We start from the raw sequence: 16,414 nt of genomic DNA, 5'->3' as shown, positions 1-16,414 counted from the left end.
ATGCAACACAGTCAGGAGTATAACACAAATGTTTAATCTTTACAACTAAATGAATCCACAAACGTGTTAAGAAAATAAGCATAATTCTGTTACAATAAAAACAAAGGCTGTCAGTATATTTCTTGTCTGATTAAATGGTTTATTTCCAAACGAGGGTATGCAGATGATCACGAACTCCTTTCTAACGTGTTAAACACTAACCTAAGACCAGTGGTCAAAGCGGGGATATACTATTGATCCAAGGCAGGCTTTCTGTGTCTTGTTTTCTTGGGGCAGTGTTGGATAAGATCTAAACGCTTCAGGGAAAGGGCTCAAGTTCATTCAACTGATATAAATACAGGGAGTCAGTGCATTGTGGTGAACACATGGTGTAAGAGAAGCAAAAGGGTTAGACAGTTTGGCAGTAGCTGATAAATGCATAAAGCCACCAGATAGGAAAGTCCCGTTGGAACAAGGTTTCTGGTAGCAATAGATAAGGTTCGGGATAATTCTGCTGACGATCCGCTCTTTAGTTCGCTGAGAAGTAGAGTTAAAGGCTTTAAAGACGTCGACGGCTAGATAAACAGAAGCAGTGCATGCACACAGGCGCCTTTGGTTGAGCTGTAGTCTAAGGTTAACGTGTCATAGTAGCTGAGGTAATAAGTTAAACAATAAGCACCAATCCACATTAAAAACAAAAACACCTGGTTTCCCGTAACGTGTTTCTTTCACCTCCAGTGGGACATTTTAAGCTCATCACCCATTTGTTGCATGTCTGAGCCACTCGGGAGGAGTTTTCCTTTTACCTTCATCTAAACCAGTTTGTTTTACTACATGGGCAGAGAGAAGCGAGTCTGTATTACTTTCACAAGTTCTTCATGCAGACCTGGCAGCGGCTGATGCGAGCCAGGATCTCTCCCGCTTTGACCGTCTCTGAGGCCGGCTGCGCGTTGAACGCCTGCTGCACGGTGGTCAACCAGAAGCTGTGTTTGTTAGCAAAGTAGTGGCACGTCCCTTTGGCACCGTTGCACTCGATGAATGGCGATGTGCGGAAATCTTCCAGGCAGGAACCAGGCGATGACAACGACTGACCCCCGCCTTCATTTCCTGCTGCTGTGTGCTGTGGAGACAAAGATGGAGGAAAGATGAGCTAACGGGCGAAGCCGGGACAAGTTCCGTAGACTGAATGAATGAATTCACTTTGTCAACTTTGATCTCATTAGTCATAGCTGAAGCTATTAAAGTATAATATATGAGAATGAAAAATACAGAGAGGTAATTAAAAATATTTGATCAGCACCGTAATAAATGGCATGAAGTCCTTAAGATTTTTTTTTTACAATGAGATATAATATAGTCCAAATTAAAAAAAAATAGAGATCAAGTTTAAAACTAAATAAAATAATATCTGAAAAATAACACAACAATATATTTTTTTCCATTCATTGCAGTCAAATGAGGTGGGAAACACGTTCTTTCAATTAAAAATGAAATCAAAATGAGTTGTCATGGCTCCTGATGCTATTTAATTAGTCTGTAACGAATAACACAGCCCCCACCATGAGGAAGGAGTAGCCGATCCACAGGCTGCGCCAGCCCGCGGGACACTGTGGGATGGTGATATCCTGGCTGTGGACCGCGATAGCAACGGACGGAGCTTCACAAACTGAGCAGCGGCTGATGTACGGCTTGATGCCTTCCTCTTCGACGGGCATCATGGGAAGAGGAGCAGTCGTAGACAGCCAGTAAGACTTATCATTCCTGCTGGCGTAGTAACAAATGTCTCCTGGGTTGCAGTACAAGAAGGGCATGGCGCTGAACCTCGGGAGGCAGGAGCCAGCCAAACCTGAAAATGATTCGTCATTTGAAACTCGATCATTTGCTACATTCAATACACAAACTGTTTAAAGAGCTTCTTTACTCGATTAAATAAAAGACATTACGTAACACAAATTAAAATAGACATTTAAAAATCAAATTTGTACAGGACTATGTCTAACTCGCTGCTAAATGTCCTGATAATGCTTGCAGCATTATTTGATTATTTGTCATAAGATATATTTGTAACCTCCAGAATGCGGTTATGTTATCAACACACCCGAACCACCTGATTTAACTTACCCAGATCCTGGTTGTGGGCCTTTTCCTGGCCCTCCAGGTACAGCATACTGTAGCCGTCCCACAGCTTGGACATTCCCACAGGACACATGGGCTTCTGCTCGGATTGGCTGTGCTTCACCAGCAGGTAACCCACGCTGACGCTGCGACCAGGCATGCCAGGCAACCCAGGGACACCAGGGTTGCCACGGTGACCTATTGAGGGATTAAGAAGGAACTATTGTTCTATGTAAAATGAACTAAGTGGCAGTGATAGATAAATGTCACTGACTGCAGACTGTGCTTATATAAACACCTCTGCAAACAAATAGATAATTACATAGTAATAAGACCTCTATTCTCCTCTTTTGAATGGACCTCTATTTTCAACGCTTATTCGTTCACTAAACCCACATTCACAAAACAAACAATCACAAACCTCTTGGTAAACGGTTTCCTACTCAAACTATTACCGACTTTAAATCCTTTAATCCTGTCTTTAATCCCATAACCCTAAACTGCCCCACAGTGCTAGACTGTACCTTCCATGCCCAGCAGACCTGGGTGACCCACTTGTCCAAAATCTCCACGGAATCCAGGCACCCCTGGAGTGCCGCTAATCCCAGGCATGCCCTTCAGACCGATGGGTCCAATGAAACCTGTGCAGCCATCAGATGAAGTTTGTCACTGAGATGGACATTTCACTCTGAGATATTAAACAGCAAGGTTATGGTTATTATAACTAACCTGAATCTCCAGGAGGGCCGTGCGGTCCTGGATCCCCCTTAGCCCCCCTTGGTCCTTGGATACCATGTGATCCTGGAAGGCCTCTCTCCCCTGGAATTCTGATAGGGAGAGGAGGTGAACCCTGGTTGCCTGGGATTCCACGGACACCTGCAGTACAGAAAGATCAAATACGCAATGGCAAAGACAAAATAATAAAGAAAACACACATGAGCATAAATCAGGTGATTATTACACTGTCTATAGATTCAGTCTGTAACTTACCTGGAGGTCCGGCGTTGCCTTTTGGGCCAAATGGGCCTCTTTCTCCCTTCAGACCAACCAGACCAGGAACTCCCATTAATCCTTGTTCTCCTTCCACCCCTAAAAGAACAAGAACAGCATAGAAGGGGAAATTATTCACAATATGGTACAACTGCAATATTATTATTATTATTTAAAGAAAGAAATCAATCGCAGAGGCATGCCGACGACTTCTATAAATATTATGACAGAACAGGACGCCCTCAGGAGCTCAGCGAATTTCAGCATGTCCAGCTGTGAAATGTCCCGGCTCCTAAATATTCCACAATCAACTGTTAGTAGTACTAAAACTCAGCCACGTAGAATCACAGAGTGGGGTCAATGGATGCTGAGGTGCATAGTGCACAGAGATCACCATCTTTCTGCAGAGCGTAAAGCTACAAACCTCCGAACTTCACGCCATCTTTGGATTATTTTAAGAATATTGCACAATGTTAATTAATTCTATTTTAATAATGATTTGTATTGGGTTTTCTGACATTTGTTTTGTACGATAAACTCACCAAGACAAAACCCCAATAATTGTAAAATAAATAAATAGATAATAACAACATTTAAAATATATTTAAACACTCATAAATAGACTGAAATGCTTCCAAGTATCGAAATGTCTGCAGCCATAAAACACACATGCTTTTTTGTGTGTGATTTATAAAATACTTGACCTGACACTGATGGAACTGAAGTAATTTGAACACGAGTTATAAAATGCTTATCCTTGCTTACCTTTCTTCCCAGAAATGCCATTCGGCCCCCGGTACCCAACTGGTCCTTGATCCCCTTTGAATCCTTTCCAACCAGGGAGTCCAGGAAATCCATTTAGGCCCGGTATACCATTTTCTCCAGGGGAACCATTAGCACCAGAAAACCCTCTGGCACCAGGGAAACCTGATAGACAAATCAATTAAAGTTAATAAATATGATTCGTATATAACGTGAAATCGTTTTGGGAAATCTGCTAAAAATATGATCAAATCTATTGAGCAACTATTTTAGCAAAAATAAATAGCTAATAACTTTATTTATGAGAATCCACCAACATAACTCTTGAAACCATTTACGTGCTTATCCGCAGTAATTAATGATAACAATGCTTCATCAATTATTACTTTTTAAACCAACTATAATATTTCATTTCACATATACAGTAAATTAAATCCATTTCAATGATGCGGTGAAACTAAATATTTTAACTTCCCAGATCTGAATTACGAGCCACATCTGGATCAAATCGCGCACAATCTATTCGTAAATGACAAAATAACAAAGAGAATATGGTATTTGTTTTGTGGTCATGGATTTATTAAAATCTTCACACCTTGGTACCCTCTAGGTCCTGGAAAACCACGATCCCCACTGAGTCCTTGATTGTCTGTGGTCACATTTGGTCCTGGAAGGCCACGGAATCCTGGCGGTCCGGGTTGACCTTGGAAACCTGTTGGAGCGAAATGTTTTTTGGGGGGATGGTAACTAATCGGCTTGACTTTCTACTTTCCTTTCCTTTCCAATGGGCGACATTAGTACTGCACCAAGTTATAAATCAGCAGGTAGCAAGAAAACAAATGTCATATAAACATTAAGCATTATTTAATTGAGAGCTCATCAGATTTCTTAGATGCTCTAATTTATGCATAAAACAACGGCTGACCTGGAGGTCCCTGGAAGCCTTTCAAACCAGCTGAACCAGGATAACCTGGCTGGTCGTTTGGGACGCCGTCTTCTCCCCTCGGTCCTTTGGCCCCAGGTTCCCCAGCTGGCCCAGTGGTGTCTGCACCTGATTAAATACACTCATGTCTCTAAATAACAGGAAATATGTAGACGCCTTACCTTCTGGATGCGGATCATAAAAAAGTAGACGTTTTCACGATAACATGCAAACACTTCATTTATTCTATTTTGTGTGAAATTTAAGTGAAATGTGTTTTGAGAGAGAGACGTTCATCCTTGAGTTCAAGTAGAAAAAACAAACTAAATTCATTACTGCTGTTGTTGTACAGCCGAATGGACATAAAATATCCAACAGTTTGACTCATTTGCATGTTTTTGGCGGTTGGAGGAAGCCGGAGAACCCAGAGAAAACCCAGAGAGAACCCAGAGAGAACCCAGAGAGAACCCACGCAGACACGGGAAGAACACGCTAACTCCTCCCCAAATCTGATTCGAACCTGTGACCTTCTTGCTGTGAGGCAACAGCGCTTACCACTGCGCCACCCTGCTGCCCTCAACATATTACATTCATGTTATATTCTTCTTGTGAATGGTAGACAGAGAGATGATGTGATTTATGGAAATGTCATTAAATACCTGATATTCCGGGGATACCCTTCTGTCCCTTCAGTCCATGCAACCCATAAAGGCCCTTCAAGCCAGCGAACCCTGTGTGTGCACATGTGCATTGATTTAATGGCGTAATATGGCAGAAACAAAGTATATCAACCAATCTCAGTTGTAACTCGGATAGTACTTGTAGTTAAAAAAAAGGGGGGCCTGTCTAATCGTGTTACCTTTATTTCCCGGGAAACCAGGAGAACCTTCACGTCCCTCTTTTCCAGGAATTCCCGGAAAGCCTTTCTGACCTTGAATGCCAGGAGTTCCCTTCTGCCCATCTGTGCCTGTAGAGAACAAAAATGTTATTATTCGGATCATTATTCTGCTGTAACATCAAGTACAAGATAAAATGACCTACTTTCATTGGACAGTGTGCAATAAGGAGGTTACTGGGAGTGTCTTACCTGGAGTTCCCGTTATTCCAAAATCCCCCGAGTCGCCCCTTTTCCCGCCAATACCATTCAATCCAGGCGTACCTCTGTCTCCAATTTGTCCAATTAATCCTTTCTGACCTATAAAATTTGTATTTAACACAACGTGTCAGTCAGGAGAACGGTTTCTGATTGTCCATTACCAGAGAAGAAGCAACAGAAGCTACATGAGCTACCTGGTTCTCCTGGATTACCGTCCTCGCCTCTCAAACCAGTAACTCCTGGAAGGTCTATGCGAGGGCCTCTCTCACCTGTATTCATATAAAACATGTGCAACATTTTGATGAAACAGTTTTCATCACGGTCACTTAATTATTGCATGTCGATGTCCATGTGTTGAGTTTAAATTTGTGCTTTCACCTTGAACTCCGCCCCTTCCTTTTTCTCCCGGTGCGCCGTACGCACCGGGGCTTCCTTTGATTCCCTGCAAAGTCATTAATGGACATTTAACAAAAAGAAATGCATTGGACTTGTTTTTGAAGCTATAAACAATAATCAAATGACACAGACAAAGTAGAAGCAGAATGAAAAATGACATTCAATGAGTCCATGTATTTGGAAAAGTATTGATCAAATTGTTCCACCTGAACAAGATTAGGTGGAACAAAAACAAACAAAAGACAAATGTCGGTTTTAGTTTTTTCCAGTCATTTATCCTGAATTAATAGTATCATCTTAAGCACTTAAGGAATATTGACACCAGTCTAACGGGTCTTCATTTAAAATCTTCCGATTACGTATTCCAGTCCACAAACGATTGTTAGCCACCGTTTATGCGAGGCAAAGCAAGATAATGAGAGTGATGATTATGAAGCAAAACAACCCTCACATTGAAACCCAGCAGAGCTGATGGAAGCTCAGAAGTCAAGGGATGAATCCCAGGTGGCCGATTAACTTACCTTGCTACCAGACATTCCATCAAAACCAGAAATTCCTCGACTTCCTGTTTGGCCTGGCATTCCTTTCATCCCTGGCAGACCCTGTGCGCCTGGATCTCCGAGGTAACCCTTGTCATTGCTGGGGTCTCCAGGAAGACCGTGAAATCCTTCAAATCCTGGTACACCAGGAAATCCCTTAGCGCCTGCGGAAGAGAGAAGGATGTCAAGAAGTGAAGCGTCTGACAACAGCGTAAGAAGGAAATCAGATTGTGGCTACATGCCTCTTGGCCCAGGAAATCCATGATGTCCTGGAAATCCATAGTCTCCTTTTGCTCCCTTCATGTCAACGACTATGTGGGCTATCTGAGGCTTTTCCCCAGGGGGGCCTCTCAAGCCACGGTCACCTGTCATGGTAACGACCATTTTTATCACATTGATAAAGTGTGTGTTTAAGTCTCAGCACACTTAGGACCCACTTAATTTACAGACCATCTCACCTTTATCTCCTTTGTCACCTGTCACTCCTTCGGGCCCAAGCTGGCCGGGCCCTCCAGGTTCTCCAGTCTGGCCACCGAAGCCCTTCACCCCTTTGTCACCCCTGATCCCCTCAAAACCTGCCATCCCAAGAGAGCCTTTGTATCCTGGAAATGAAAGGGATGATGAAAAGTTACAGAAAATAAATATGTCTCACTTATTATCTTTAGTAATATGGAATTTGCATAGATCTGAGGAACAAACCCTTCATTCCTGAAGGTCCTGGTTGCCCAGCTACACCAGCCGGTCCTGGGTCACCTGTTGGGCCAGACTCTCCAATGGCACCATCATAACCAAATGCCCCTGGAAAGCCTTTTAATCCGATTGGACCTGGGGGGCCTGGGTCTCCTACAGTTCCCCTCTCTCCAGGCAAACCTGGTGAGCAGGATTAGGTGCCAGAACATGTCAAAAACAAACAAGGACATTGGTGAGTGTTAGTGTATTGGTGCGTATTTGTCTAACCTGGCTGTCCAATGTCACCATGTGGACCGGGGCGACCTACATCCCCACGTTCACCAGGGTAGCCGTAGTCGCCCTCTGGTCCAGGCCGTCCATCCTCCCCTTGAAAGCCTGCAGGGCCACTTTCACCCTTGATGCCGACGATCCCAAACATGCCATCCATTCCTGGAAAAGTGGATTAATATAAACACGAGCAAATACCTGCTATTTTTAAAAAGCGCCTTGAGAAGATAATAGCTGTTGGAATTGAATCATGCAAACTGAAATTATATATGTGAATATGGGCATTATAAGTGACAACATGAAGGCATGGCTAACCTGGATAGCCCGGCTCTCCTTCATTGCCAGGCTGACCTTTATCCCCTGGAAGCCCAGGCAATCCCGGCTCACCGGGAGATCCTGGAGTTGCTCCCAAGATCTCTCCGTGATCACCCTTCTCACCTTGTGCCCCATGCCGGCCGGATAAACCAGGTAATCCCGGAACTCCCAATGAACCTTTGCTGCCAGGAACCCCAAATGTACCACGGGCACCTGGAAACCCTAGATTGGATAACATTAATGATCATAAAATAAAAGTGTCCATCACTCTGTCTTGTCTCTGTCTCTCCCTCTGTCATTCTCTCTTCTCTCTTTCTTGACCCTTTCTGCCCACTATGCATTTTAGGTTCTGTTCAAGGTTTCTGCCTGTTAAAGGGAGCTTTTTCCTTGCCTCCCTTGCCAAAGTGATTGCTCTTGTGGGACAAGGTGGCTTCTGTCTTTTCCTGCTACACTGGTAAAGTGTCTTGAGATAACTTTCTGATATGATCTGGTGCGATAGAAATAAAAATGAATTGAATTGAAAATAATCTGGACTACAGGAACTATTTAAATCAATCACGTATACAGTATTGCACTCTTGCCAGTAAGTATTTTCTCATCACTGCTTACCAGGTGGTCCAGGTTGACCACCTATGCCTTGTTCTCCTGCTTCTCCTTTCTCTCCATTGACTCCGAGAGAACCCTGGAATCCTGTATGGCCTGGAAAACCTGTGTTTCACACATTCACAGATTATACACATGCTCACCTATTCTCCAAGCAGCATTCAGCATTCTTTTTTCTTTTTTTACCTGGAAAACCTGGCAATCCAGTAGGACCTGGAAGTCCTGGAGGCCCAGGAGGCCCTGGAATAGAACCACAAGGGCCTGCAAGGAAAACAACAAAACCTTTAGGGCGGAGTCATGACTACATAAAAAACAGTATTTGTGGAAATGACTATTTGTGTGATTTTTGTCTGCTGCCCAGCGTGACTGTTCCTCAGAACAGATTGTTACTGTAACATTAGCTGACATCTCATTTCGATAAATCTCAAACTTCCACCAATCCAAAATCCTCATGCACACAAGTCAAATAAAATGAAGGCGAAGCACAACAACGGAAGGAAGGGAGCAATAAGGCGAAGACCTTATTATACCAGCTACCTGTCAAATCCACCTGTCCTCCATCTCCTGTCGGACTACAGCCGCCTTTCAGTTGCAATTGAGAGAGAGAGAGAATGAAAGAGAGAGGCATTCGTAACAAGAGTTATTCAAAAGCACGAGCATTATCTCAAACAAGCTTTGCTGCAGCTGGCTTGAGGGATGCAACCGGTGCATCGAGGTTATAACAGGCGCAGAGAGAAACGTGTACATAACAGCAAAATACACTCCTCATGCTTTCGTTCTGTTTTTAAATATCAGGAGCCATCCATTTTCATTCCGCTGCACTGCATCAAATTACAAAAGAGAGTGCAGAGAGAGGTGAGGTAACATTACACACTTTGCAGAGTGAAAACAGTTATAATTGTTGTAAAGAAAAGAGTTTGAAGGAGAAATATGCAGCAGCATCTTGCCCAGGCCTCGGAGAGCGACGCCTCATACCTGGGCTCCCAGGTGTGCCTGGAACTCCTTCATAGCCTGCAAGGCCGTCGTCACCAGGCAATCCACGTTGGCCTTTGATGCCCCACAGGTCTTCACCTGGCTCGCCCCTAAACCCAGCTGCACCGGGTCGGCCAGGGAGACCTTGGGAACCTTTGTCTCCACGTGGTCCGGGTGTGGCGTCCCCCTGATGACATCAGCCAGTGCGATCATTTCAAGAAAACAAAAAAAACACAAAAAGAGGATGCTACTTTAGATTAAACCATGATGCGCACACGTCACTGAAATAAGCAGATCCATACGGTGAAAGTGTCACAACTGCGTTGACAGACTGACTCACTGGAAGACCGTGACTCCCAGGGAAACCGGGCAAACCAGTCCAGCCTGGCGCACCCTGTGCTCCGGGCTCACCATCCTGCCCAGGAGACCCCGTGTCTCCAGTGTATCCTGTAGTGACCCAAAGACGTACAAAGCCAACACAGGAACGCATGCATCAGCACACATAAGAAAACACAATCATCAGGAGTCATTGGTCTGTTTTGGAGCCCACTTAGGTCCCTGGTACACTCCACCTTTCTCTGTGGCCACACCCTCGCGGCCTTTTTGACCTTTTGGTCCCGACACACCAGTGGGACCATCGGGTCCCTGCGAGACAGAGACAGAGACAAGTCAGAGGAAACTAGGAAAGAATAAAAGGCGACAAAGATGATCTGAGCCCATTATTCTCACAGGGAATCCATCCTCTCCTCGGGGTCCAGGATCTCCAACATCCCCCTCTCGACCAAACTCTCCAGTCATCCCATCATCACCCTGGTAACCAGCAGGGCCAGGTGGCCCTTGTTTAGAATGTACGACGCTGCATTCACACTCCCCATGGTCACCTAAGTGTGGACAGCATTACAAAGGTCAGAAACATGGTTTGTGAGTGCAAGAACCAAACCAACGTTATCTATCTGTCATTTAACCAACTGGAGATTGAGTATTATATTGTTATGTAGCGACGAATACTTGATGATTTACACATTTCTATAGCACAGAGAATGCAGTTTTATGACAGTATCATTGTTTTCAATCAACAGTGCATCAAAAAAAAGGAATGCCGCACCTGTCACTCCTTTAAAGCCAGCATTGCCGGGCCGTCCTCGCCCACCAGGAGCGCCTTTGAAGAAGTCGCCCCCTGTGAGACGTAAACAAATATAAGTACTGAAATGTAAAATAATTATCAATTAAATTCAGAGAGATGTGTATAAATGTGTAAAACCTCATCTTAAAAATATTAAAACATGGAAACTCACTCACTCACTCGCTCGCTCACTCGCTCACTCACATGTGCCTTTGGGTCCTGGGGGCCCCCTGGCTCCTGGGCGCCCCCTTAAACCTGCCGGTCCTGCAGTGAGGGCAGGATATCCTTTCTCCCCTTGTTGGCCTTTGTCTCCCCTCTCCCCCTTTTTACCAAACGGTCCCGTGAAATCCAACACTGACAGGAATGGGAGGAAAATAAAGGCTATTTAAGGATTTGGGATGAGGCTGAAGTTTGCTTGGCTGCGCCGTTTATCAACCTCTGTCTATAACCAAATCTGGGGGGGGGGGGGGTCCTTCATTCACCGCCACGGCAGCAGTTCTGACCGTATTAACTGTGTTGCATCTAAAAGTAATAACAAAAATGGCTGTGTCTCGTCACACAAAGTGAACTGCAGGTTTGCGTTTTGTCTTTTTCCGGTACTGAAGTCGATCGGTCCTTCACCCCGCGGCGTGTTAGCGTGACAGACATCTTGGATTCATCTCACCGAGCAGCTTCAGATCACACACCTAGTTGCTGGGAGTCAAAGGTTGACCATCCTGGTGGTCCGGGGAACCCTTGGTCTCCAACTGAACCCCTCTCGCCTTGTGGACCCTGTTCACCAGCAGGACCGGAAGGACCGGCTTATCATGAGAAAGGATAATGAAAAAACAAAACATATATCAGTATCTGATATATATATCTGAGTATATTTCCAGACATCTTTGCCTCTTACATCACTGAAGCTGTAACTGCTGTAATCTATTACATTATATTAGTAATGAATCTGGCCATACAGAGTTTCTTCTTGTTGTACATTGACTGTAGTGCAGTGACAGTAAATGTGACTGAACTCTGGAGTAGAAGCTGAACTTCAGTGAGTTTCACGCCAGCAGCCGTTTATTCACAGACAGCGGGTTTCATCGTCACCCAGTCTGACGTGTATCGCATTCCTCTCACCTCCTGAAGACCAGGGCCAAGATCCTGATGGAATCAGCACTCCTACGTCACCCCTGACTCCCTGGAACAGACGTAGCGTCAGCCGTGCAGTGACACGCGTCTCAAGAACGACTTTAGCTGAATGCAATCTGTGCTTGTTTTATCGCATCAGTCATGGTTCGGTCAAACATTCGGAGCCTTGGGGGGGTGTAAGGATAACACGAGCAGAGCTAGAAGTGGCCGGGGAGAGGGAAGTCTGGGCTTCCCTGCTTGGGCTGCTGCCCCCGCAACCCGGCCCCGGATAAGCGGATGAAAATGGATGGATGGATGATCTGTATTAAACTAAATCATCATAAGTCACAACTATGATTTTTCCCCCCTAATAGATTTATTTTTGATCCCTTGCATATTAAAACTATTCAATAAGTTAGCATGTTAGCAATTTGTCCCAAGAAAGTTGAATTTTGATTAAAGTCAAAAGGTCCAGCATCACACAAATAAACAGCAATACTGCAGTACAATGTAATCACAAGCTCTTATTAAAAATGCATAATTAATATTCATATTACAAATATTATTGGTTGATTGATTGATTGATTGATATGTACGCTGCAATTGCAGAGAGTCTACCCGGAGCTATGGATGATTATTTTAGTTTAATGTGTGAAACTACATCATTCTCTATTTACTCAGAAATTACAACCAGCCTACAGTTTTTTTTGGTCAGTTTGATGGATATTTAGACGCATAATCAATTCTCAGAAATCCTTCTCACCTTAAGACCGTCTCTGCCTTTTGGTCCCGGTTCGCCGAGATCCCCCTAAAACATCGCCATCATTTAGAGACAAACTTGACTTCATAAAACAACGATATAACATTTTTGACCTTCAGGAACACACCTTTAGTCCAGGACCTCCGTCTGCTCCAAACGTACCCTAGAACAGTACCAAAACATCTTTATACAACCTGAACCTGTGGCCAGAGGGCAGGCGCTGGCTAAACGTGCACGAACGTGGCGGCGCTCACCCGCGGTCCCGGAAAACCCACCACACCCGTTTCTCCTTTGTGGTCAATATAAATCTAACAATCAAAAAGAAGATGAGCAGAAAGGACATAATGAAAAGCCAATAATAATCTAATGAGTGCATGTGGAAATGTGGAAATGTGTCCAATCATAAGAGGCCTTGTACCAAATCTCCTCTTTCTCCTTTCAGCCCTTTCTTTCCAGGGGGTCCCTAAAGTAACGAGATATTAGTGGCACACAGAAAGGAGCCATAAAACGCTTGATTTTCATGAGCGTCTGTGCTGAGGTACAGACCGGGGGGCCGAAGGGGGGCAGTATTTGCTGATGAGTCGAGTTCCCTTGAGGCCCTGGTTGCCCAATGTCGCCCTGCAGTGTTCGCGGGCAGAGCGGCCACAGTTAGCCAGCGTTAGTAGAAATACTCACGTAAAGTAAAAATCGCTTCAAATAGAAATGTGCTAGAACTGTCAAAGTAACGAAGGACATTATACAGAAATGTCCACATTGTGACTGTTATATTTATATTAGATCGTGACACTGAAGAGGAACCAGCACGGCGACTCACCTGGTCTCCTTTGACCCCCTTTAACACTTTGGTCATTGCGCCCTGCCCAGAAACACAAGCCAGCATTCATGTCATGCAGTATTAACCCAGTCACACAGCAAATATTAATACGATACCACATTAAACTGATATCACTGTTTGTCTTACCTTTGGCCCACGGGCGCCTGGGGGCCCCTACAAGAAGACACAGACACGATCCCAATCAGCATTTGGCAAAATAGCGAATTGAATAATTCCCACTCAGACAAACACTGACCTTTGGCCCCGGGAGGCCTCTGTTACCTTGCCATCCTCGGTCCCCTTGAGGCCCCTGACAAACATAAAAGATGAGAAATATTGCAACACAAGAAAACGGACTAAAAATAAGATTCAAATATGCTGAATGAGGAAATGTGACGGTCTTACAAATATTCCGTTGTTCCCGTATGTGCCTGGATCGCCCTGTAGAGAGACGGACAAAGACTCATCAGATCAATCTGCAGCAATGTGAAATCATCAGCGCAGCTTCATCACATTCGGGCTCCTTCATCTTCAGATTCAAATTTCCCATTCATTCGCAAATCAGACGGAAGTCAGATTCAAACTCATTTGATTAGAAGATCTTGAACAGCGTCCCTGCTTAGGCCGCTGCCCCCGCGACCCGACCCCGGATAAGCGGCTGAAGATGGATGGATCTTTAACATGGTTGTAACTCTAACAACAAAGCCTCGCGATAGGTTTGAAGTGGCACAAACAATTGAATGTTTTTGTGTTTGTTGCAGTGACGGCTGTTAGAGATCGTAACATCACAGCAGCCCTCCTCACCCTGAAGCGCTCCATGTACACACTCAGCGCCAGAGAGTCTCCCTTGGCTCCTTTCCTTCCTGCGTGTCCCTGAGACGGCAAATAAACAAATCAAGCGTGCGAGTCACTTCAAGGAAATCCAACTGTAACGAATGAAATACGATCAATACTGACAGGAAAGCCAGCGGCGCCAACGTAGCCAGGTTGTCCCGGTAGGCCTGATTCTCCTCGTGTCCCATTACAGCCGTCGGCACCCGGTTTCCCCCGGGGACCGGCCTGTCCTGGGTGGCCCTGCAATGTCAACGTCAAATCAGAACATTCTGTTCAAAGTTATAATTCTAACAATTCTACTGATGAACTTACAGGAATTCCATCGTTTCCAGAAAATCCAGGAACACCCGTCATTCCCTTGGAGCCACAAGGATGAGACATTTAACCAAAACATGCACAAGATTGCTGTGACATTTAAATACCGGACAAAAATAGAAAATAAAAATCATTTTACCACATTTCCTTTCGGACCAATAATGCCTCCGCGGCCATGGTCACCTTTTTGCCCCTTTGGACCTTGTATGCCTGAATCGCCTGTTCTCCCCGGAGGCCCCCGGGGGCCCTGAAGACCATGAGGCCCAGGTTGACCCTGATATCAGAAAGACAGAAATAAAAATGACTTGATCGACTTCAAGTAAATGGTACGACACTACAAATAACCTACAACGCCCACTTTGATGAGTGTTCAGGGTTTAGTTGAAAGCTAAATTCACATCGTGTGTAGTTTTCTTAGGTAAATTACAGAGTGTGATCTTTAGCATTCAAAACAAACATTCCTCATATTTTCATTTGGAAACTCGTGCTTGTGTTTCCTGACTGCGTCGCATGGGGGCGACAAACACCTCTTCTTTCGTGTACGGACCCGCGCCTTTGGCCCCATCTAGTGGTGGGACAGTGTATTTAAACGGTCCAGTATCAGAGAACAGCTGGAGGAGAATACACTGCTGTGTTTCATATCAGGAATATAGTTTAACGTAACGGAACTCCTTTTGGTTCTTCTCAGTCTTTTGGGAAGCGAGCAAACAAACACAGTGAGAGATTCTTGTAAAAATTTTTACTTTATTCTTTAAAACAAAAAGCAATCTGCCTGGATATAGTTTGAAACCTGCTTCCTAAAATGGATCATTTTACACACAACTTAAAGGGTGACCCAGATATAGCACAAAGAGCGATGTGGACACTGTGAAATATCTCCTTAATAAACAAGATACTCAGAGGGGCTAAACAACTTTTTAGGGCAAATTAAAGGCCTTATTTCTGCCTGAAACACCCTACAGCGTCCCAATCTGCAATATAAACATATAAAATGTATTGATACATATTTGTCTTTCTTCCTTGGAGATAGATTTATGTTTCTTCAGACTCTGCAGTAAATCATTTATTTGTCCTCTCTTAACGGTGAAAACGACAGGAATCAAAGAAACACACTCCACAAAGGGTTAATAGTTTTGTGGCATTGTTCAGCACATGTGCAAGGGTGTAAGAAATCACAGCCAACAGGTACCTCCAACACACACACACACACACACACGTGTTTCAGAACATGACCTGTCGTTGACATTACGGAGATGGAACAAAGATGGAACAGAGATGGAACAGAGATGGAACAGAGATGGAACAGAATCCATGAGTAGGAGTCGATCATGGGAAATGGAATAATAGAAGGAAAGCATATTTTTGGGGGTTGAAAAACATGTGAGGGCGAAGAAACTCTGGGAATCCCGTGTGTGATGACCTCTGAGGTTTTGGGGGGCCGACAGTGTTCCTGTGTGAACCAACAAACTCAAGGATGTTGTTTGTCCCGAGAGTAAAATCGCTCTTGGTCTTGTTGCATGAAGAAAGAGCCAAAGGGCTCTAAAGGAATTAATAAAGCTGCAGGGAGCCTAAACAACATCAGACAGCAACTCAAACAATCTCACAGAACAAATCCGATGCCGATAGTGTGAGCTGAAAACTTGGCTGAGCTTCTACATAACTGTGTGCATGTATCTTGTGTTTTGGGCTTTTGGAACAGGAGGTGTGTGTTTTGTCTCCGCTTGAAGCAGCTGTTGTCTATAGAGCGACAACAGACAGAGGACATTTTCTGTCCTCTGTCTCATTAGAACGCCGCAGTATCCTTCTCACCACGAT

General features: G+C 44.4%; 1 protein-coding gene across 1 annotated transcript in view; it reads right to left on the bottom strand.

Moving 5' to 3' along the window:
- Positions 1-116: 116 nt before the first annotated feature.
- Positions 117-16,414, bottom strand: part of col4a2 (collagen, type IV, alpha 2) — a 38,937-nt gene continuing 22,639 nt past the window's right edge. The window contains exons 4-47 of the mRNA XM_068745942.1: positions 14,739-14,873; positions 14,597-14,641; positions 14,408-14,524; positions 14,255-14,323; positions 13,856-13,891; positions 13,707-13,760; positions 13,598-13,624; positions 13,451-13,492; positions 13,183-13,254; positions 13,055-13,099; positions 12,891-12,944; positions 12,764-12,799; positions 12,640-12,684; positions 11,886-11,946; positions 11,456-11,569; positions 10,974-11,123; positions 10,752-10,823; positions 10,376-10,527; positions 10,219-10,291; positions 9,987-10,093; positions 9,650-9,833; positions 9,212-9,256; positions 8,861-8,935; positions 8,681-8,779; positions 8,072-8,293; positions 7,757-7,918; positions 7,499-7,669; positions 7,258-7,401; positions 7,042-7,164; positions 6,782-6,963; positions 6,243-6,306; positions 6,059-6,133; positions 5,856-5,963; positions 5,628-5,735; positions 5,428-5,499; positions 4,772-4,897; positions 4,442-4,558; positions 3,850-4,011; positions 3,085-3,183; positions 2,824-2,970; positions 2,619-2,735; positions 2,101-2,292; positions 1,539-1,825; positions 117-1,099 (exon numbers count right to left, since the gene is read on the bottom strand). Coding sequence (XP_068602043.1) covers positions 845-1,099; positions 1,539-1,825; positions 2,101-2,292; positions 2,619-2,735; positions 2,824-2,970; positions 3,085-3,183; positions 3,850-4,011; positions 4,442-4,558; positions 4,772-4,897; positions 5,428-5,499; positions 5,628-5,735; positions 5,856-5,963; positions 6,059-6,133; positions 6,243-6,306; positions 6,782-6,963; positions 7,042-7,164; positions 7,258-7,401; positions 7,499-7,669; positions 7,757-7,918; positions 8,072-8,293; positions 8,681-8,779; positions 8,861-8,935; positions 9,212-9,256; positions 9,650-9,833; positions 9,987-10,093; positions 10,219-10,291; positions 10,376-10,527; positions 10,752-10,823; positions 10,974-11,123; positions 11,456-11,569; positions 11,886-11,946; positions 12,640-12,684; positions 12,764-12,799; positions 12,891-12,944; positions 13,055-13,099; positions 13,183-13,254; positions 13,451-13,492; positions 13,598-13,624; positions 13,707-13,760; positions 13,856-13,891; positions 14,255-14,323; positions 14,408-14,524; positions 14,597-14,641; positions 14,739-14,873 — 4,842 coding nt within the window. The 3' untranslated portion in view covers positions 117-844. The remainder of the gene's footprint in view (positions 1,100-1,538; positions 1,826-2,100; positions 2,293-2,618; positions 2,736-2,823; positions 2,971-3,084; positions 3,184-3,849; positions 4,012-4,441; positions 4,559-4,771; positions 4,898-5,427; positions 5,500-5,627; positions 5,736-5,855; positions 5,964-6,058; positions 6,134-6,242; positions 6,307-6,781; positions 6,964-7,041; positions 7,165-7,257; positions 7,402-7,498; positions 7,670-7,756; positions 7,919-8,071; positions 8,294-8,680; positions 8,780-8,860; positions 8,936-9,211; positions 9,257-9,649; positions 9,834-9,986; positions 10,094-10,218; positions 10,292-10,375; positions 10,528-10,751; positions 10,824-10,973; positions 11,124-11,455; positions 11,570-11,885; positions 11,947-12,639; positions 12,685-12,763; positions 12,800-12,890; positions 12,945-13,054; positions 13,100-13,182; positions 13,255-13,450; positions 13,493-13,597; positions 13,625-13,706; positions 13,761-13,855; positions 13,892-14,254; positions 14,324-14,407; positions 14,525-14,596; positions 14,642-14,738; positions 14,874-16,414) is intronic.

This window comes from Brachionichthys hirsutus, chromosome 12 (assembly GCF_040956055.1).
Source record: "Brachionichthys hirsutus isolate HB-005 chromosome 12, CSIRO-AGI_Bhir_v1, whole genome shotgun sequence".
Lineage (NCBI taxonomy): Eukaryota > Metazoa > Chordata > Actinopteri > Lophiiformes > Brachionichthyidae > Brachionichthys > Brachionichthys hirsutus.
The sequence above is the reverse complement of the archived record's forward strand: the minus strand, read 5'-3'. Positions and strand labels throughout refer to the sequence as shown.